The sequence below is a fragment of the Callithrix jacchus genome, chromosome 6, assembly GCF_049354715.1.
Source record: "Callithrix jacchus isolate 240 chromosome 6, calJac240_pri, whole genome shotgun sequence".
Lineage (NCBI taxonomy): Eukaryota > Metazoa > Chordata > Mammalia > Primates > Cebidae > Callithrix > Callithrix jacchus.
The window spans coordinates 20935669-20957965 of record NC_133507.1 but is presented as its reverse complement, the minus strand read 5'-3'; the positions used below and the strand labels follow the sequence as shown (position 1 = coordinate 20957965).

General features: G+C 44.3%; 1 protein-coding gene across 9 annotated transcripts in view; it reads right to left on the bottom strand.

Annotated features, from left to right (window-relative positions):
* SLCO3A1 (solute carrier organic anion transporter family member 3A1) overlaps positions 1–22297 on the bottom strand; it is an 829245-nt gene that overhangs the window by 270727 nt on the left and 536221 nt on the right. For 2 of the 9 annotated variants that reach the window (XM_078326845.1, XM_054258288.2), the window contains exon 1: positions 5449–5567. The exons of 6 other annotated variants lie outside the window; for them this stretch is intronic. In XM_078326845.1, the coding sequence (XP_078182971.1) occupies positions 5449–5493 (45 nt within the window). In that variant the 5' untranslated portion in view covers positions 5494–5567. Of the gene's footprint in view, positions 1–5448; positions 5568–6511; positions 6706–22297 lie in introns of those variants that run through there. One more of the 9 variants, XM_035303882.3, reaches the window with a different exon arrangement.

The window sequence follows — 22297 nt, the reverse complement described above, 5'->3', positions numbered from 1 at the left end:
TAGCACACAAAATGCATTCACTTGTGAATTCCACAATCTTAGGTCTGCAGAACCAAGTAACAGACGAAGACACAGGACTGGGCCCGGTGGCTCACGCCTGTAATCCCAGCACTTCGGGAGGCCAAAGCAGGCAGATTACAAGGTCAGGAGTACGAGACCAGCCTGGCCAGCATGGTGAAACCCCGTCTGTACTAAGCATACAAAAAATGAGCTGGGCGCGGCAGTGCCCGCCTGTAGTCCCAGCTACTTGAGAGGCTGAGGCAGGAGAATTGCTTGAACTTGGCAGGTGGGGGTTGCACCACTGCACTCGACCCTGGGTGACAGAGTGAGACTCTGTCTCAAAAAAAAAAAAGATGACACAGGATCAGCCTCTTGCCATGGCTCTGGTGGCAAAGAGAACACCCGCCTCGTGTGCTGACTGGGAAAGAAACACTTAGGCCATGAGGCTTCATTTCTGGTGAAATGATTTATCCTGGATCGTGATCACATAATAAACGGGGGTCATTTTAAAACCATTATTCTTTAAAAAGCAGAGTAAGAATTATGTGGAGAATGTCATAGACACAGACTCTAAACTCCAGTCTACACCAAAAGCATCATCATTTTAGGGGGCAAGTTGTGGGGGCAAGGGGTACAGTGGAAAATGCGTGAGAGTTTGAGAGATCTGTATTAACTGGGTAATTTGAGAGGAGGCACTTAACACCCCTGCCACGCTCAATCCCATCTATAACGTGGAGATAACAATTCCCCACTTACAGTTTGTCACAGGGCCCAAATGAGGGCGAGGAAGGCTCTGCACACCCACGTGTCATTATGCCTGGGTTGTGAACACGCAAGGTGGCTTTCCCTATCCATGCAGCAGGATCCTGAGAGCCACCCGCTCTCTTTCCAGGCCTCTGTAGTGCCCTCTCTGCACATGGGTCTTTCATAGTGGCACTACTGTTCTCTCTGATCACCTGGTCTGTGAGTGGAAGTCAGCCCAACTTTCCTTAGAAAGGCCTCCTTGGGTCCAGGCACCGTGGCTCACACCTGTAATCCCAACACTTTGGGAGGCCGAGGCAGGCAGATCACCTGAGGTCAGGAGTTAAAGACCAGCCTGGCCAACATGGTGAAACCACGTCTCTACTCAAAATACAAAAAAAAAAAAATTAGCTGGAGGTGGAAGCACATGCCTATAATCCCAGCTACTTGGGAGGATGGGACAGGAGAATCACTTGAACCTGGGAGGTGGAGGTTGCAGTGAGCCAAGATCATGCTGCTATACTCCAGCCTGGGCAACAGAGTGAGACTCCATCTCAAAAAAAGAAAAGAAAAGTAAAGAAAGTCCTCCTTGGGCCAGGACCAGTGGCTCACACCTGTAAATCCCAGTACTTTGGGAGGCCAAGGCAGGCAGATCACCTGAAGTCAGGAGTTCAAGACCAGTTTGGACAACATGGTGAGACCCCGTCTCTACTAAAAATACAAAAATAGGCAAGCATGGTGGCAGGTGCCTGTAATCCTAGCTACTTGGGAGACTGAGGCAGGAGAATCGATTGAACCCGGGTGGCGGAGGTTGCAGTGAGCTGAGATGGTAGCACTGCACTCCAGCCTGGATGACAGTTTGAGATTCCATCTCAAAGGAAAAGAAAAGAAAGGCCTCCTTGGTCTGTCCATCTCTGCCATCGGTCCATCTCTGCCGTTGCCTGCATTTTTCTCTACTTCACTAGGTCCGCCTTCCTCAGACTACTGTTTCCTCTACACTCCGTTTCTTAGTTTCTTCCATCTCCCTTTTCTTTCACTCTTGCCTCTGAATGGCCCTAAGTACAACAGAAGCAATTGTTTTTATTCCTTACATTTAGTGGATGTTTATGTTCCTCGATTCATTCTAAGAGAGTATGTAACATTTCATGATTCTCTTAAGAAAAAAGTTAATTTAACTGCTTCCTACTCATAAATCTCATCATTGATTTTTCTCTGCAGCTCTTTGGTGCGTCATAGAACAATAAAGACTCTCCGTCCCTCCTGGGTATGATCAACTAATAGCGTTTTCTACCACTCAGGATGGGAGCTTTCAATTCATTCCCAGGGATGTTTGCATCAGGCTCTTTTTGTTCGAGTTTCACAGCTTTAACACACCAACTGGTGTGGTGCCTGGATTCTTTTATTAGAGAAAATGGAATGATAATGATGTCAATGATTTCCTCAGCATTCAACAAAAATGTATAGAGGACCAGACATAGTCTCAAGAAAGAGATCTTAGTCTAAGGCACGAATGATTTATGCACTCACACATGCTGCCAGGCAGTTGTTTTCAATGAATCTGGCTTCTTTACATGCCCCAGGGCCCCAGCTTCCTGTCAAATGCATTGAAAATCTTTTATCGATAAGGCCTGGTCTCTGCCCTCAACCAGCTCACAGTATAATGGAGACAACAACGATGAAAACAGGCAGTTATCAGAAAGGATGAATGAAGTTTCTCTCTACCAGAAAAAAGAAAAAAACACCGTCAGTACCCAAAGAAACAGCATAGTTGGCACCTAGCAACCGAGGAGAAAAGTATCTCATCAGAGCAAACTGCGGAATAGGAGTATCTTTAAACACAGTCACAGTGAACATTTGTGATGACTTATCCAAGTCCGGTACTGAGTGCTTTATCTATTCTAACACACTTATTCTCGATCATGATTCCCGGAGGCAGATAATATTATTATCCCATTCTACAGATAAGGAACCTGAGCCCGGAGAAGATAACTATCCCATGGATGCCACACAGCTGAGGCCCAGAGCCAGGACTGATGCCCACCCCACTGGCCCCACAGCACCCAAGTGACCAAGCACTGTGCGTCTCCATCAGTGAGGTGGCCCCTGGCCTGGCGTGGGGGGCTTGGGAAGGCTAATGTGCGCTATCAAGTAAGCAGGGGCAGCCCCAGGCAAAGTGGTGACCAAATGTGCCCTAAAAAGTAATGCTAAGTTTAGTTATTGTTAAAAGTTATGTAAGGAGGAAAGAGAGTTCTGAGGTCATATGAAAGCTTTAAAACTCTGGGTTGAACAAAGATAAATAGTTTTTTTTACCACAAGACTTACAAGTTTTTCAAATGGTAACATTCACAGTCAAAAATCCATCAAAACATATATTATGTAGCATTTCCTGAAACTCCCTTGACCAGGTAACTTAAAAAAAAAAAACTAAGCCTCCCTTGAAAACATCTCCACAGGGTGCCAGGTCCATCTATGGATTCGATTGACTGTGATCAAAAATACCCCCCCAAAAAAAAATTAAATTAAAAAAATTACACAGCAATCAAAATAATACAAATTAAGAACCATTTGTACTGTATTAGGTATTACAAGTAATCTAGAGAAGATTTAAAGTATACAGGAGGATTTCATGGGTAAAGTCAATGCTATACCATGTTCTTTGATGGATTTCAGCTTCTTCAGATTTGGCATCTACAGCGAGCCCTGGCTATCCCACAGATACCAAGGGTTAACTGTATATACTATCAGAAACATGGTTTAAAGCTGATAGGAGGTATTTTAAAAGTTAAGGTCTAGCAAAAGCTCTGCTTCTCCTGTGAACTAGTTCTACTGTTTCTCTCACCTTAGCTACACCCAACCAAGGCCATAAATAATGCGATTATAGCTGTCTTTCCCCTTTTGCTTTGGTTCCCAGGAACCTCAAACCCAAGCCTGCAGCCATGAGAGAGCAATGATGTGGGATGTCAGGGATGAGCATAAGCGTCTCATCTATTTTTGTTCCTGGCCTTCAAATTCTGCTTGTAATCCCACAGGACTGTATTGCTTATTACCCAATTCTACCAGGGCAGGGCACAAAATGGTCATATATAAATTCCTCAGGAGCAAATCATCAGGCAGGTAGGGTTAAATCCTAACAAGATAATCCGTTTCCATGTAATTATATCCTTTCTCGGAAATGAACCTCCATAAATATGCTAATAAGATAACATGATTACCAAGTCTTGGGCATGCAGGTATAAGATAAACATAGGTCAGAACAAAATAGCATCCTCCTATATGCAGCATTAAAAAGCTTCCAGAATAATAGCAAAGTCCAGTTTTAGTGTCAGAGCAGTGAAGAAAACAACCATGAACCTTAAGAGCTCACCTTCTCCAACCTGCTCCTGCCAGCTTGCTGCTCTCCTCTGTGTGTCCTTCTGCTCCTATTTTAGTGTCTCTCAGGCACAAAACACCCTCACCGGCTTCATCTGAGACACACAGTGACTGATGACAGGACCAATGGGCATTAACTGCTAATTGGATATTGATATGATCCAGTCCATTCCCTGCGTCTACTAGGAGGAAACTGAAGCCCAGAGGAATGAAGCAATTTGCAACGGATCACACACCTGCAAGTGACATTCCTGATGCCCAGTCTGGTTCTACTCTCCCCATGTTAGGAGAAAAGTAGACATATCCCTACTTGGTCTCACTCCCTCAGGAGTAAAACAGTTTCCTACTTGTTGGATGCATGGTATCTGGCATGGTGCTAAAAATGCTATACCAACAAGTACCAAAATAAATACCAAAAGGTGTAGCTGTAATTGAATACAGGAGTAGAGAGGTTAACATCAGTGCATGATGTAACTGCACGGCCTCTTCCTGCTGAAGCCAGACGTGAGACCCTCTTCAGAGGCAGGAGAAGTGAGGGGATGTACTGTGGGGCACCTCACCTCCACCCAGGAAAAGCATGGCCCTCCCTCCAGCTGAACAAAGATCCCTTAACCCAACCTACTACTTCCCATCTCCTGAAGACCTTTCTCTATCACTGTGCTCTGTTTCTTCCTTCTCACTCTCACCCTCTCTGCTCGCTCCACCCCTACCTTCCCCACAAGCACACCTGATCCTCATCCGGGTAAAACAACAACTTAAATTCAACACTCACTTTTCTTGTCACTGCCATCCTCCTTCTGTCCTGTTAAGAATCATAAATAAGTTCCCATTTGCTGGGCACACCTCAGTCAACCCATGTAAGCAGATTTCACATCTATGGCTACCATCCTATGGCCATGGGAGGCTGCCCTTTATGAAGGTGCCCAATGACATCTGACTTCTTTGATGCAGTGATTACTTTCCTGCCCTGACCATGCCAGATTTCTCTGTGATCTGAGACACAGCTGACCACTCTCCCATGTGATAGGATCAAGGCGACTGTTCTCGATTCTCCTCCTACTTCCCCATCTGCACCATCCCTATTCCCTCTTCCCTTCTCTCTATGGCCAGAATTCTCTAAGATCACATCTGACTGTTCTTGGGTCATTGTACTATTCTCACTGGGGGAGCTTCAAATTCTACTGTCTTCTCATGTTGACAACACCCAATCTCTCCCTCTGACCACACTGTACCTCTATGCTCCAAGCCCCTGAAGTGGGAAATGACCAGCCCTCACCCCTGAGACAGCCACAGTGCCCAGACTCCCCAGGACCAGCACGGACATCTGCTCTCCCTCACCTGTGTGGCACACATTGCTCTTCTAATCCTGCCCTCCAGGAACATCAGCACTTCACCAACAACTGCACAGTCCCAGGCCCCAGAAACGTGGCAGTCACCCCAGGCTCCCAAATGCAGCTGGTCTCTGAATTCTGCTGCTCCTCCTCCTCCTCTCACGTCCTCTTCCTCACTTCCTCCTCCAGAAACCTCCAGAACTAAAACGTTCAGTTCCCCCCTTCCAAGCTCTTTGTCGTACGATGAGAGATCCGCTGCTGTGATCTGACTGCACCCTGCCCTCTCCCTCCTGTACCAATTCCTATTTGCACTTTCTTACATGAGTCTGGATCTTTATCATCCCTGACTACAAATGGGCCAAAATACTGCCCATCCCACTCCCACTTGGCTCAGGAATTCCTCCTTAAGCAGCAGCAGGCAGTTCAGATACCCCCTCCTATTCCTTCTCCTCCTCCTCCAGGAATCCCTACCTGCCTACATCTTCTCTTGTGTAACCAGAGTGCCTGATGCAGACCCCTATGACCCAGTGATCACTTTGACCCGTCTCTTGTCCCTCCACAAGGCAGAGAGCTCCTTGAGAACAAGGGCTGTCTTGTGATGTCTGCTGCCTTGCTCCTCAGGACAGAGCTGGACACATGGTGGCTAAGCCAGGATCACTGCATACAGCTGTGTAGGACACACGCCTCCCTCCACAAAGGCATCTCATACTTTATTCACCCTAGCTGCGTCCACTGGAGGAAGAGGCAGCAAGCTCTCATTTGCTCAATGGCTCTGTGTGGGTGAGAAGCAGCTAAGGTTGGTGAGTACAACCGTTAAGACCCTCTGCTCTCCCAGAGTTCCCCCACGAGCACTCCCCTTTGCAAAAATACCTCAAAATCAGCATCCTTGCCACACTGTTCTGTCCACTCCTGGAAGCACTCGATACAAGAGAACTTCTGAAACGGGGGCAATTAACTTCTTGGATTGGAAATGCAAGTATGCAGACCTCATCTCAAATTCAATGGCATGTGAGCAGCACCAGGCAATTTGAGCAGTTCCTAGAGCTAGGAGGGAAAACACACTGACCAACCTTTGGCCTCACGAAGCACAAAGCCATCTGTTCCTCAGGTCCCCTGCAGTGCTTCCTCCTCACACCTGCGGTTACTCCGAGAGCTGTCCTCATTTCCTCAGAATGTCAAGCATCACTTAGGAAACATGATCTGAAAATCCAATGAGCTGACTATGTGCAAGGCACCAGACCAAGGATGGCAGGGCAAGGTTGAAACTGCTAAGATTCAGTCCCTGCCCTTTCTGCGTCAATAAAAAAGAGCTAACATGTTGCATTTGCAGTAACAAGGACTGCTGTTATCACTATGTAGATGGATTCATTTCATTCTTCCAAGAACCTTGTTAGGTACGCACTATTATTATTTCCAATTTGCAGATGAAGATACAGAGGCCCAAAAGTTAAGTCATTTGTTCAAGGTCTAGTAATTTGCCCAAGGTCTTGCAGCTTACAAATGGCAGGATCAGGATTCAAGCCCAGGCAATCCGGTGCCCGTGTCCACACTTTATCTACCCCATGAGTTTTCCTCTCTAGAAGATGGAAAAAGACAACGGGGCTAGAATGGCGGTGTGGGAAACCTGGAAAATCCTCTCAAAAAACAAGGATAAAACTGTCAAAGACAACCGTTTCAACTAAAAGCACACAACAAATTGAGGAGCATTAATTCATTTAAAACTTCTGGGTAAGTATAGTGGGAATCTGGCTCTTGCCCTCCCTCCTATTCCCACGTAGGCTAGCACAACAGTGCTACCAGGCAGGGCTGGCCATGCATACCAGCAAACCCCGCTGTTGGAGGATGGAGTGAAAAACTCCACACTTAGTGACACTGTCAGTAAGGACAGCAATATTGATTTGCTGTAACCAGTAGTCCTGGTTGGGGCAAGCAACAAACTGGCAAATAAACAGACTTTTGACAGAACGATAGTGATCAGCCATAGGAATCCTTAAGCTCTCCACAATATCTCTGGTTGACCAGAAAGCCATGTGCACACACTGGAGAGAGAGCCCTAGCTGCTCAGCAGGCTGGGCTGGGAGAATCACTTGAGCCTAGGAATTTGAGGTTTCAGTGAGCTATATTCATGTCACTGCACTACAGCCTGGGTGACAGAGTGAGACTCTCTCTTAAAAAAGGAGATAAATTCTTTTTCTTAAAAAAAATAAAAAATTCACAAAAGGAACTTGATATCAGATATGAGATGACAGGAAAAAGAGTCAGTAAATCAGTACTCTTGGGAGATAATCAGTAGGCACTATGCAACCTGAAGAACAGAGAAGAAAAATGAACCGAGCCTCAGAGACCTTTGGGACACCATCAAGCATACCAGTGTACATGCAATCGAGTCCCATAAAGGTCGAAGAGATTGGGAGGCCGAGGCGGGTGGATCACGAGGTCAAGAGATCAATACCATGGTGGTCAACATGGTAAAACCCCGTCTCTACTAAAAATACAAAAAATTAGCTGGGCATGGTGGTGCGTGACTGGAATCCCAGCTACTCGGGAGGCTGAGGCAGGAGAATTGCCTGAATCCAGGAGGCGGAGGTTGAGGTGAGCCGAGATCGTGCCATTGCACTCCAGCCTGGGTAATGAGTGAAACTCCATCTCAAAAAAAAAAAAAAAAAAAGAACAAAGAGAGAGAAAAAGGCAGAAGAAAAAAATTAAAGAAAGCATGGCCCAAACATCCAAAATGTAGTGAAATACGTGAATACACAGGTCCAACAAGCTCAATGAACCCCAAAGGACAAACACAGAAAGATCCCCACCTAGACACATTATAGTTTGTTTAAAGGCAAAGACCTAAACCTAAGACCTAATAACATAAAAACCCTAGAAGAAAACCTAGACAGTACCATTCAGGACATAGGCAGAGGCAAGGACTTCATGACTAAAACACCAAAAGCATTGGCAACAAAAGCCAAAATTGACAAATGGGACCTAATTAAACTCCAGAGCTCCTGCACAGCAAAAGAAACAATCATTAGAGTGAACCAGCAACCAACAGAATGGGAAAAAATGTTTGCAAGCTACCCATCTGATGAAGGGCTGATATCCAGAATCTACAAAGAACTAAAACAGATTTACAAGGAAAAAAAAAAACCATTAAAAAGTGGGCAAAAGATATGAGAAGACACTTTTCAAAAGAACACATTTATGTGGCCAACAAACATATGAAAAAATGCTCATCATCAGTGGTCATTAGAGAAATGCAAATCAAAATCATATCGAGATACCATCTCATGTCAGAACGGCGATCATTAAAACATCTGGAGACAATGGATGCTGGAGTGGATGTGGAGAAATAGAACGCTTTTACACTGTTGGTGGGAGTATAAATTAGTTCAACCATTGTGGAAGACAGTGTGGCGATTCCTCAAGGATCTAGAAAAAGAAATACCATTTGACTCAGCAATCCCATTACTGTATAATCCTTTGGGTATAATCCTTATACCCAAAGGATTATAAATCAATCTATTATAAAGACACATGCACACATATGTTCATGGCAGCACTGTTTACAATAGCAAAGACTTGGAACCAACCCAAATGCCCATCAATGATAGACTGGATAAAGAACACCAGATGTAATTCCAGCACTTTAGGAGGCTGAGGCGGAGGGATCACGAGGTCAGAAGTTCAAGACCAGCCTGGCCAAGATGGTGAAACCTTATCTCTACTAAAAATACAAAAATTAGCCTTGCATGGTGGTACGTGCTTGTTATCTCAGCTACTTGGGAGGCTGAGGCAGAGAACTGCTTAAACCCAGGAGGTGGAAGTTGCAGTGAGCTGAGATTGTGCCACTGCACTTCAGCCTGGGTGACAGAGTAAGACTCCATCTCAAAAAAAAAAAAAGAATAAACACCAGAAAAGTTTAATATGTAAATAAATACAAAAGGCTATATAAATGCATTTTTCTTCTCTTCTTTAAAAGGCATTAGATTGCACAGAACCATAAAATTGCATTTGTAACATGGATGTAATAGACACGACAATAAAACTACAAAGGAGGGGGATGAAATGGAGCCATATTGGAGAAATACTTCCATATTCTACAGGAACTAAGTTAGTACTGATCTGAAGCAGACTGTGATAACTTCAGATGCATATTATAGATGCAATCACTAAGAAAATAATTCAAAGCATAGGGGAAAGGAATTAAAATGAAACATGAGAAAATATTTAACACAAAAAAGTGCAATCACGAAGAAACAAAGCAACAAAAAAGACTTGAGACATAAAACAAATCTCAAAATGGCAGCTGTAAATGTAACTACATCATCCTAATAATACGTGGTAACAGAGCCCTGAAATGCACGAAGTAAAAATGGACACAATGAAAGGAGAAATAAACAATTTGACTACACTATTTGGAGAGGTTAACATCCCTCTCAATAGTTGATAAAGCAGTGAGACAGAAAATCAGTAAAGATGAGGATGAATTGAACAACACTATCTACCAAGCTCACAACTCAGCAGTCAAATGACAAACAACTCCATGTAAAACAGGCAAGTAATTTGAACAGACATTTCACCAAAGAAGATATACAAATGTCTAAGAAGCATTTGAAAAGATGCTTAGCATCACTAGTCTTTAGAGAAATGCAAATAAAATGTCGCAATGAGATACCAATACCCGCCCAGTAGAATGTGTATAATAAAAAATACAGATAGGCCGGGCACAATGGCTCACGCCTGTAATCCCAGCACTTTGGGAGGCCAAGGTGGGTGGATCACCTGAGGTCAGGAGTTTGAGACCAGCCTGGCCAACATGGTGAAACTCTGTCTCTACTGAAAATACGAAAATTAGCCAGATATGGTGGTGTGCATCTGCAACACCAGCTACTTGGGAGGCCGAGGCAGGAGAACTGCCTGAACCCAGGAAGTGGAGGTTGCCGTGAGCTGAGATCATGCCACTGTACTCCAACCTGGGTAAAGAGCAAAATTCTGTCTCAAAAAATAAACACACAAAAAACAGACAATACAAAGTATTCATGTGCATCTGAGGGAACTGAAACAGTCAGATATTGCTAGTGGGAACATAAAAGATAAAATGGTTACAGCCTCTTCGAAAAGCAGTTGAACAGTTTCTTAAAAAGTTAAACATAAATTTCCCACATGACCCAGCAATTCCACCCCCAGGTATCTACCTAAGAGAATTAAAAGCATACATTTATATGGATTGCAAATGGAATTATTCATAACAACAGCACACTGGAAACAACTCAAACATCCGTGAATGGTTAACAGAGAAACGAAATGTGATACATCTAAACATACAGTACCAACACAATCTGATAAATACAGTTACCTACTAAATTCCAATAGCAGCGAATAGTACTGGCAACGAAAGGGAACAAACTATTACTACATGCTTTGATGTAGATTAACCTCAAAAAGATATGCTAATTGAAAGGAGCCAGATGTGAAAGACTATCTACGTATTGCGTGATTCTGTCTGTATGAAATGTTCAGAAAATAGAAAGCTATAGAGAATGAAAGAGGGTTGTTTGACGCTGGGGATGGGGCGGGAACTTGCCACAATTGGGCATAAGCAGCTTTTTGAAGGATGGAATGCTTTAAAACAGAGTATGTGGATGCCTGCATAACTTTATGAATTTGTTAAAAATCACTGACTTGTATATTTAGCATGGATGGAATTTATGGTATATAAATTACACCTCAATAAAATGGAAAAAAACAATGCATCGAAATGATCACCATGAAAGGTGGAATGTGGTTAATGCAACAAAAAAATGGGGGCAGCACTAGGAGAGGTTCACAAATGTGTTCCTGGAAGAGGAGTCATGTCGGAACGACGCACACCTTACAGAGTAAATAGAACGTTGTTAGGTTATGATCAAAGAAAGAAAACTCCAAGTAGAGACCACTCAATAAGCAAATGCATCAGAGTGGAAAAGGCAGGGGAGAGCTGACGAACCAACCAGGTACTGTACTTTACCGAAGCGCAGAGGTGAAGGGAGGTGATTTCGGAAAACCCTGCAAAAAACAGCCCCATCCTCCTGCGCTGAACTAGCTTCCCGCCTAAGTCACTCTCTCTCCTTGCTCTAGATCAGAGGTTAAAGACTTAGTGTTGGGCAGGATATTTAGGAGTCACCCAAGTGCCGTCCAGAGTTCCACGCTGTTTCTGGGGTGCATTTGCAGAATCCAGGAGTTGGTATTTTGAAACTCCTCTGGGAGATTCCAATCCTTCACACACCTGCCCTTCCCTCCTTCCAGTGTGGCCCCTGGCCACTCTTCATCCCAAGCAGAGAACTCAAGAGTTTCATTTGAGGCATTTTTTTTTGTGACTGGGTGATAGATAGGAGCCATGAAGAATAAAATTCTCAGCAGTGTTTTCTAACCTTTCTTATCACCTCCAAGAACCTTTTTAGACATTTCCTCCCAAATGCCCCCCCATGAAATTTTACTACTACTGACAAAATATAAATCTATGTATACATAACATGTATTTTTTGCTTTATACATAAAAAGAGTAAGTTTTTTGCCTCCCTCCCTGACCCAGAAGTAATTTTCCCTCCATTATCAGTGATACCAGCTCCATCGAAAATGCATGCTCTGGAGTCTCACAGTTAAGGGAAGAAGAAGATGCCAATCCACTGAGGGTGCTGTTAGTATCTTGTGGATCTAAATGTTAAACTCCTTTAGCTGAATCTTCCCAGATCTACCAGAAATGAAGAGGGGAGGAGTGCAGCCTTCTCAGCCCTCCAGAAGAGACTCAAACAGCTCTGGAGGCCAGAGAAAAATGCAGCCAGGCCTGACAGGAGAACAATTACAGAAATGGGATGTTTGTTTGTTCTAATAAAAGCTGAAAGCCAAGAGACACATTGTTTGGGGAAGTTGCACAGAGAAGCAAGTCTAATATAGTATTAGAAATATTAGCAAATGTAAAAGGAAATGCACTCCCAGAAAGACTGTGATCTCAAGCTTCTAGAAGAGAGGGACTGTCTCTCCAGTTACAGGACAAGGCATTCTTAGCCTCAGTGAGAAAGTGGTTATTGCCTAACTGGGGATCAACAAGCTTAGAGTCCCTGTGTGTACTAGTGACACAGGGACACAGCTCTGTTCTAAGGCAGCTGTTTGGTACATGATGGATGGTCACCAGACGCATCCCCAGAAATGACGGAGCCCTATAATGTTAACTGGGTCACACCAGCGCCAACTTCACACTTAGAAAATGTGTCGAGACAGGCACCTTAACGCAAGCCAGGAATGCCAGAAACAAGCCATGAGCACCTGCTTTCTGCATCTCATGATATTTTTCTAATTTAAAAACCCTGTGTGTCTACAGCAGAGATTCCTTCTTGTTCTCAGCTTCGCCTGGCTCTGCTCTGCAGCTTCAGCTCCGTTTCCCCTCCTGCACTCATCCTCATGCTGACATGTCATCCACTGCAGGATGCCTGGGCAGGTCAGAAAACGGAGAGAACAGTCTGTTCCAACACGACCCTAACACACTGCTGCTACAGCCGACGCTGCAGGGTAGACAGCCTAGCACATGGGAGCAAGCCAACCCACCCGGCCACCACTGTCCAGGGAGACTGGCTTTATCAAGAGGACAGTCCCAGCATTTCGTCAGCTGGGAAAACACCTGCAACCATGTTTTGAGATAGTCAAAGGCGCCAACACAACAGAAATCGTCAGAAATAAGGAGAAGGCTGTTGATTTTTTATTTTGATCCAAAGTAAGTTAAAAACAAGGTAGGACATTAGTGGGAACATCAGCTTTGTGTGTTTTTGGTTTTGGGGTTTTTTTTGGTTTGGTTTTTGTTTTTTTGAGACAGAGTCTCACTCTGTTGCCCATGCTGGAGCGCAGTGGTGTGATTTTGCTTTCTGCAATCTCTGACTCCTGGATTCAAACAATTATTGTGCCTCACCCTCCTGCATAGCTGGAATTACAGGCACCCGCCACCACAGCCGGCTGATTTTTAGTAGAGACAAGGTTCCACCACGTTGGCCAGGATGGTCTTGAACTTGTGATTTCAGGTAACCTGCCCACCTCAGCCTCTCAAAATACTGGGATTACAGGCATGCGCCACTGCGTCTGGCCTGTCTTTATTTTAAAAGCAACAATTTGTATAGACAATGGCAAACAGTACGGAGGAATTTATCTTCTCGTTACTTTGACTTCTCACAACTTTACGGCTGCCAAAATGGCATTATCATCTCCAGTTTCCAGAAGCAACTAAAGATCACAAAAGTTACATATCATTCCTAAGATCACACAGCCGCAAGTGGCAGATACAGGTTTCTTTCACCCAGGACTCCTTGGCTCCTAAAAGCCCACAAAACCCCTCCTTGACATCATGGCTAGTATCACAGAGACATTTTCTAAGTCCCATTCGGATTGTTTTCTTACAAGATACAGCATGTCCTGATGATAAACATCTTACATAAGACTCACCTTTGTTCACACTAATCACAGTGGCCCTCCAGAAAAAGCACCTCTGTGTTAGTCTGTTCTGACCCTACTAACAAAGACATACCCGAGACTGGGTGATGTATAAAGGAAAAGAGGTTTAATGGACTCACAGCTCCACACATGGCTGGGGAGGGCTCACAACCATGGTGGAAGGTGGTGGAGAAGCGAAGGCACGTCTTACATAGCAGCAGGCAAGAGAGCCTGTGCAAGGGATCTGCCCTTTATAAAAACCATCAGGGCTGGGCACGGTGGCTCACACCTGTAATCCCAGCACTTTGGGAGGCCGAAGCGGATGGATCACGAGGTCAAGAGACTGAGACCATCCTGGCCAACATGGCAAAACCCTGTCTCTACTAAAAAAAATATATAAAAATTAGCTGGGTGTGGTGGTGCATGCCTATAATCCTGGCTACTCAGGAGGCTGAGGCGGGAGAATTGCTTGAAACTGGGAGGCAGAGGTTGTAGTGAGCTGAGATTGTACCACTGCACTCTAGCCTGGGCAACAGAGTGAGAGTCCATCTCAGAAAAAGAAAAATCAGGTATCTTGAGACTTATTCATTATCACAAGAACAGCACAAGAAAACCCGCTGCCATGATTCAATTAATCCCTCACCTGATCTCTCCCATAACATCTAGGGATTATGGGAGCTGCAATTCAAAATGAGATTTGGGTGGGGACACAGCCAAAACCTGTCACCCTCCAAGTGTCATTTCCACCAGGAGTCCTACCTCTGAGAAGCAATTGTGACTGCATCATGGATCTGACTTTTGTTGGCAGATAAAGAAAAGTTTTCCCAGCTTTGTGAAGGGGCCATCACTCTGAGTCCTCCTCCAGGCTGTAACATGCTGGCTTCTAGAGACAGAGGATACAGATGTGCGTGTGCATATGCTTATGCTGGGAGTATTTCTTCCAACACAGGAAAAGGCCCTGCTTTAATTCTACAACCATATTAGGAACTGCAGATATTTCATTAAGGACTCTCTTAAACCATGCCCGTTTAATCTCTGGAGTTAGCTGTAATTCCCGAAATGGAAGAGAAACAAATAGGAAACACACACATTGGGAACTGCAGGATTTAGGCTTCCTGAGAGGAGCAAGACGACAAACAGGTTGAGTGCTTTCAACTAAATAGCTTCCTACTGAAAAACAAAGGATATTGTTCCTTTTGATTAAGGCTGGGTCTATGCAGTTCATGGTCCCTGACACTGCCTAGTTTCAGAAAATCTGAGTGAACTCTGAAGAGGAGATTTGCATTTATTAAATTGAAGAACATAATAAAAATGGAAAATGCCACATAATTCAATAACCTGTAATGATAAATGCCGTGGCACTTGGCAACTCAAAAGATTAGATAGAAGAAAGCTATAGTGCACGCCTGGTGCAATAACCCTAAGGTGTTCGGGCTGGAAGAAGTCAAGAAAATAGATTCGATATCTCACATCATATGAAATGGGACAGATTATTCAGAACTACCAGAAGCACCATGAATCAGTGGTATTGGCTGGGAAATCAGATGACTAGTCACAGTAATTTTCTCCCAGTAATCAAATGTTAGTTTCATTTACAAAAAGGTTCCATATGAAATCCTGCCTCAATAAAACATCCTGTGCAAGCCCTAGATGATCACTATGCTTGAGCTAGCCCCTTCTCTACAAGGAAAACATTCATTTCAAAACAGCCCTGAATCCTACAGCCTGGTATAGCAACAAATGGGCATCACATTAAAGTACCTGACACTTCCTTTCCTGGTTCATTGTTTCATTAAGAAATAAATGGGACATGGATGAAGCTGGAAACCATCATTCTCAGCAAACTGCCATGAGAATGGAAAACCAAACACCGCATGTTATCACTCATAAGTGGATGTTGAACAATGAGAACACATGGACACAGGGAGGGGACCATCGCACACCGGAGCCTGTCAGGAGGGTGGGGAGATTGGGGAGGGCTAACATTAGAAGAAATACCTAATGTCGATGATGGGGGAATGGATGCAGCAAACCACATGCACATGTATACCTATGTAACAAACCCACACGTTCTGCACATGTACCCCAGAACTTAAAGTATAATTAAAAATTTTTTTAATTAAAAAAAATTTAAAAAAAAAACAAGAAATGAATCCACAGCTAAAGGAACCACTTTGGAGTCAAACTTCCTTTCTGCTGAAACTGATCACCATATTATTAATATCTTTAAAGTCTCATTTCTCCCAGACACCAAGAAAACACACTGTGTTCATAACACGGCATTGTTATACACAGGGAGTCACACTGCCTTCATGCCCACAGGTCATTTTGTTTTAAAGGCTTCTTTTTCATGTAAAATACATCCCCTCAAAGCAGTTCTAAAGATTAGACTTGAAGAAATGTACCTACATTGCTACAGGCTGTGAAATAATTGCCCAGGAACTCTGTTCCCAAAGGACAAACAAAGAAGCAGGGACTTCTGTGTCCCCAACAAGGCAAATGGAGACTCACAGCCACAAGTCCAAGATGCAGGTATAGATTAGGAACCACAGACTCAAGCTTGATTCTTGAGAGTTCTTGCAGACGAGCTACAACCTGCTTCTATGCACTCCCCGACCCTCCAGGGGTTCACTGTTCTTTGCCTCAGTGTGGCAGAAGCATACGCCAGGAAGCAGGGAGGGGGTGGGTAAGCCCTTGCTAGGTCAAGTGTGTTTCAGCAGGAGTAACTGACATCACCAGAGAGCCTTTTAGAAATTCAAAAATGCCATACCCTGCCCCAGACCCACAGAGTCAAAGTCTACATTTTAACAGATCCCCAGTGGTACCCATGTACATTCAAGTCAAAAACACTGCCTCAGGCCACAGAGTCTTTAGCCCCACCCTTCATTCCATGGCGACATAGGGCTGGGGGACCCTCCTCTATTGACTCTGCTCCCTCCACACATCTAATGCACCCATCAGTTGGCCCTACCTTGGTAGATCCCCATCGGTCCACTCCTCTGTCTCCACTACCACCACCTATGACCTGGTGACCATCATCCCCTCACCTGAGCTGCCATGCTTTTCCCCACTGGCCATGCACACTACATGGCAATTAGATATTTTGAGTGCAAAAGTCTCATCACAGCAAGTTGCTCAGTATCTTCCAATGGCTCCCCGTTGGAACAAAATCCTAACGCCGGACCCTGACCTGCAAGTTGCTATAAAATCCCCACCCTTGCCCTCCTCTCCAACCTCATTTCCTACCACCATCCTGTATGTTTACCATTCACACCACACCAGTTGCCTTGCTGTTCTGCAAACAGATCGAACTCATCCTCAACTTGAGACAATTTGCTCCTGCGTGTGCCTGAAACACTCTTATCCCAGATCATGACAAGGCTGATTTCTCCCCAAGCAGGTCTTAGCTCAAACGTCCCTTCCTAAGAAAGACTTCCTTTGATCAGCACCACCTTCCCTTCTAAGCCAGTCACTATGGCAACACCCTCTTTCTGTCCCCCTGGGATTCAAGTACCTTTTCCAGAAGGGTCCTGTTCATTGTGTGCTTTTCCATCATCTGTTCCCTACCTGCATACAAGTTCTTTGAAAGCTAAGACTTTATCTTTGCTGATTGCTAGTTCCTAGAAGTGTAACTGATACATAACAAGAACTTAATAAACGTGTCGAATAGATGAACAGATGAAAAAGTACTGGCCTGAAACGTCTAACCCTGTTTTCAATTCTGGCTGCATGTTAAGTACCCACGGATGTTTGAGAAATGCTGATAACAGACTGTAAGGTCTGAATGTTTGCGTCCTTTTAAGAATGTCCATATATTGAAATCTAATCACCAATGTGATGATATCAGGAGGAGAAGCCTTTGGGAGGTGATGAGGTTGTGAGGGTGGGGCCCTCATGAATGGGATTAGTGCCCTTATAACAGAGGCCCCAAAGAGGTGCCTCGCCCTTTGGCCTGGTGAGGACACAATGAGAAAGTGCCGTCTATGAACCAGAAAGCAGGCCCTTACCAGATGCCAGATCTGCCAGTGCTGTGATCTTGGACTTTCCAACCTTCGTAACTATGAGAAAATGTCTGTTGTTTCTAAGCCACCCAGTTTAGAGTATCTTGTTGTAGCAGTCCAAACCAACTACAACACAGACCCAGTGAATCCCAACCTCTGAACCCTCTGGAACAGGGCTATCCAACAGGACAGCCATGGGTCACGTGTGGCTCTAAAAGTTTAAATTAATTAAAATGAAATAAAATGTAAAATGCATCTCTTTAATCATATTACCCACATGTCAAGTGCTCATCGGCTACATGTGGCTCGTGTCTACCTTACAGAAGGGCACAGATAAGGCATCTTCTCATAATCAGGAAAGCTCTATTCGAGTTCTAGAACTCATTTTTTTTTTTTTGAGATGGAGTTTTGCTCTTGTTACCCAGGCTGGAGTGCAATGGCGTGATCTCGGCTCACTGCAACCTCCGCCTCCTGAGTTCAGGCAATTCTCCTGCCTCAGCCTTCCGAGTAGCTGGGATTACAGGCACGCGCCACCATGCCCAGCTAATTTTTTGTATTTTTAGTAGAGACGGGGTTTCACCATGTTGACCAGGATGGTCTCAATCTCTTGACCTCATGATCCACCCACCTCGGCCTCCCAAAGTGCTGGGATTACAGGCATGAGCCACCGTGCCCGGCCCTCTAGAACTTATTCTAAGGCTTATCTATTATGTGGCTCATTTATGCATTGAATAGCCACATATTATTCAATCTATTATTGAATCTATTCTATTCAATAGCTTATCTATTATTGTGGCTCACTTATTTAGCACCTATTACTAGTCAAGTACCATACTACGTGCTAAAAATAACAGTAACAAAAGTAATAACAAAATACTTTCATAGCACCTACTACGCACCAGGTTATTGTTCTAACAACTGAATGCATATTAGCTCATTTTTTCTTGTATTAGCTGTGTTAAAGGAATACTATTATTATCCCCATTTTACATACAAGGACATTTCAGCCAGAGAAATTTCAGAAACTTGCTGGTGAGTAGTCACGTAGCTGGTGAGATATGGAGTCAAAACTGGAATCTTCGCCCTGTGTTAAAAGCACATTTATACAGAAAGCTGGGTAAGAGGAAGATCCTCCACATTTCTTAGCTGTGGTAACAGAGTCTTGGGCAGACCAAGAGGCCCGCTTGGCATAGCCAATGTGTGGCACAGCTGAGATAAGAGCTCCACTCCATGCCAGGATGCCTTTACGGAATAAGCTGTTCTTACCTCCTACACACATCACAAATGCAGGGCAGGAAAACACTACCCAGGCTGGGAAATTCCTCTGGAGCCAGAGGATAAGTCCTACCTCTATTCCAGTTACCTTGTTCACAGGTAAATCTGCCTACTCTAGGACAATTCCAGAGGACATGGCAAGGAGAAAGTGGCCCTGGGCAGGGACTCTTCAGATACCTCTATGTCCTATGAATCTGCAACTAGCTCTGTTTGTTGAATGCTTTTCTCTAAATAGTGATAAAAAACACTGCTCCCATGCATCCCATGACTGAGGAAGGCAGGATGATAAGGGTGGGAACAGAATGAGCCTCAGGGTTAGATCCACCAGGTTCAATTCAGAAACCACCATCTTCGTAAGCAGTAAAGACCATGGAGACCCTTCCTGAGCCTGTTTTCTCATTTGCAAAGTGGTAATATTAGCACTTTGCGGGCTGCTGGCAGACTACATATCACATTTTACAAACATCAAAAGGGCGAAGCTGGGGGCAGGAGCGGGGCGCAGCCTGTCCTTTCAATGTCATACTGGAACAATGTTTAATAGACCAACCCAGGATTACTTATTTATCTAGGACAGGGGTCCGCATACTATGGCCCAAGGCCAAATCCCATCCGCCACCTGCCTGTGTTACGTTGAATGTCACTGGAACACAGCCATGCCCATTTGTGTAGTTATCATGGCTCTAGCAGAGTTCACTTGCGAGAGAGCAACAGAGACAGTACGGCCTGCAAACCTTAAAATATTTACTATCCATCTCTTGACATGAGTTTGCCAAACCCTGATGCAGGGGAATATACCTGGGTTTGTTTTACTATTTACTATATAATAAGGGCATGGACACTGTGAACCTGCATGTTAACTTCCAGACTGCTGTACAGTAGAAAAGATAACCCCCAAAGTCAAAGAAACATGACTCTGTAAGACACTCACTAATGTCGTATCTGTAGGGATTGAATTTCCCGGGAAGCTGACCCTGGAGTTAACACCAGTGGGTCTCAAGTTTAGGAAGGGGTCCTCTGGGGGCCAACCTAGAACACCTGCCTAAGAGGGAGAAAAGCAGGTCTGCATAGAGTGAGAGCTGGGGATGCGATGCAGCTGCAGAAGAAGGCTTAGCTGACCCTATGGGAGGTTCCAAACACAGGATGAGTGACTTTCAAGAGATCCAAGCAGGGGTAAGAGAAGTGGTCTTTATATCTATTCATGGATCCGACATTGGGTGCAGGCTGTCCTGCAAGAAAGCCTGATTCAGACAAGGTGACTGTCTTTAGCCAAGGCAGTCCTGTAGGGAGCTGACAGCGGGCACTTTCTGCTGGCAATATTCCTGAAGCTACGGTACCTGCGGCCGAACTGAATGGTCCATCACAATTCCCCCACGCTCACCTCATAATAGTTCTCTCCTATTTTCCTTTTTTTTTTCCAAAATGCCAATAAATTACCCAGTTCCTCAAAAGCTTCTTTGAGCTGGCTTTACCAACTCCCTGGCTTCCTCATTAATGAGTCAAATGAAATAGTATTTAACGCAAGTTCAGTCTGTAACTGTATGAAGGGCAAGTTTTTAACTTTCTCACAAGTATTTTCCGACTGAATGTACACGTTCCATGACAATTATTGCGATATTATAGTAAGGGAGAAAGTCTTTACTTAAAGATGAATGTGCAGTCCCCACCCAGCAATGGCTTCCTTTCTTCTGAGCCTCGGGGTCTGGCCAGAGCAGTAGTGAGGTTCCAGGGAGTCGGATCAGCAGCGAGCTCCTTCTCCTCAGAGGTCAACCTGGATTGACTGGCTGGAAGGTGAGGGAGACTGCCCAGACCAGAGAACTCGGGGGAAAATAACCAGAGGCTAAATCTATCTGCCTTTAGAGCTGGTATTTATCAGAGCCTTCAAAGACACAGAGCCTTTATTTGGCCTGTACTAAGCAGTGAGGACAAGAAAGCATTTTCCCAGAATTCCAGTGAAGCCTCTTCATCTGAGGAAGTAAAATGATAGCTACATCTTGAACATCCTTGCTTTGAAATGCACAGTGAGAATCAGAATTGTCAATGCCAGGCATAATGGATAGAGCTTTGGGTGAGGCCATGGGGAGGGGCTCTGGCAGTCACGAGTAGGTATGAAGGTCTTTGCAAGAGAGAGGTTCAGGAAGGCTCAGGAAGACCCAGGATAGAATGTCTGTTTCCAGCAAGCTGAGCACATAGCCACGATAAGGGGCCAGGCAACTTAACTTACAAACACAACCACCACCCCACGACCACAGCAAGGAGAAAATGGGCATGGTGATGGAGAGATGGACAATTATACAGCAAATACAGCAAAATGTTAATTGCAGAATCGTGACAGTGGGTGTATGGGTATTCATTGCATAATTCAACTTTTATGCCTACATTTTTCAATAATATAATATTGGGAGAAACGACTGTGGAGAGTGCACACAAGGCAAAGCACAACCTCAATCCTACTATGTTCCACATGTTAAATGTGTACATATTTACACACTGTGCATCCTGATAGGCCTATTTACAGTCATAAATGACTAAAACATGTGGAAGATTGGGCATGTAAACAGATTTTGTTTTGAGCAAGAAATTAATGCTGCAAGCTTCCTAGACTGCGTAATTCAGAAAACAATAGACCGTCTTTCCCTTAAAGTATGTTCATCTTAAATGTAACAGAAAATTGCTCAGGGCAAATGGTATTTATGAACTAGATGTCATAGAATGACAACAGTTCTGAATGATGCAAAATGAAATCGCTCAAACAACCTACGGACAAAGAGCAAAATTCACCTCTCATGCCTTCACCTGAATGGGCCGGTTGATTTGCCTGGGCAAACTGTCTAAAGAAACATGTAGAGAACAAGGCCTGTTCCTTTCCTGAGAGCAACACCAGACCCACTCTATAGTTATACAGATAATACAAGCAGATTCCAGGTGCAATAATTATACTATAAATGCACTAAGCGAACAGCGATTGCGTTTGAAATGAGCCTATCTTACAGAGCTTCTAGATCAGTCAGTTCACAGAACAAGCCAGCATAATGTTTTATCCGGCATGGAGCCTCAGACTAATGTACACATCTTACTGCCTGTCACCAAAGGTAAAGATACCCTGGGATGTAAGGAGAGGCTCTGTGAGCTCTG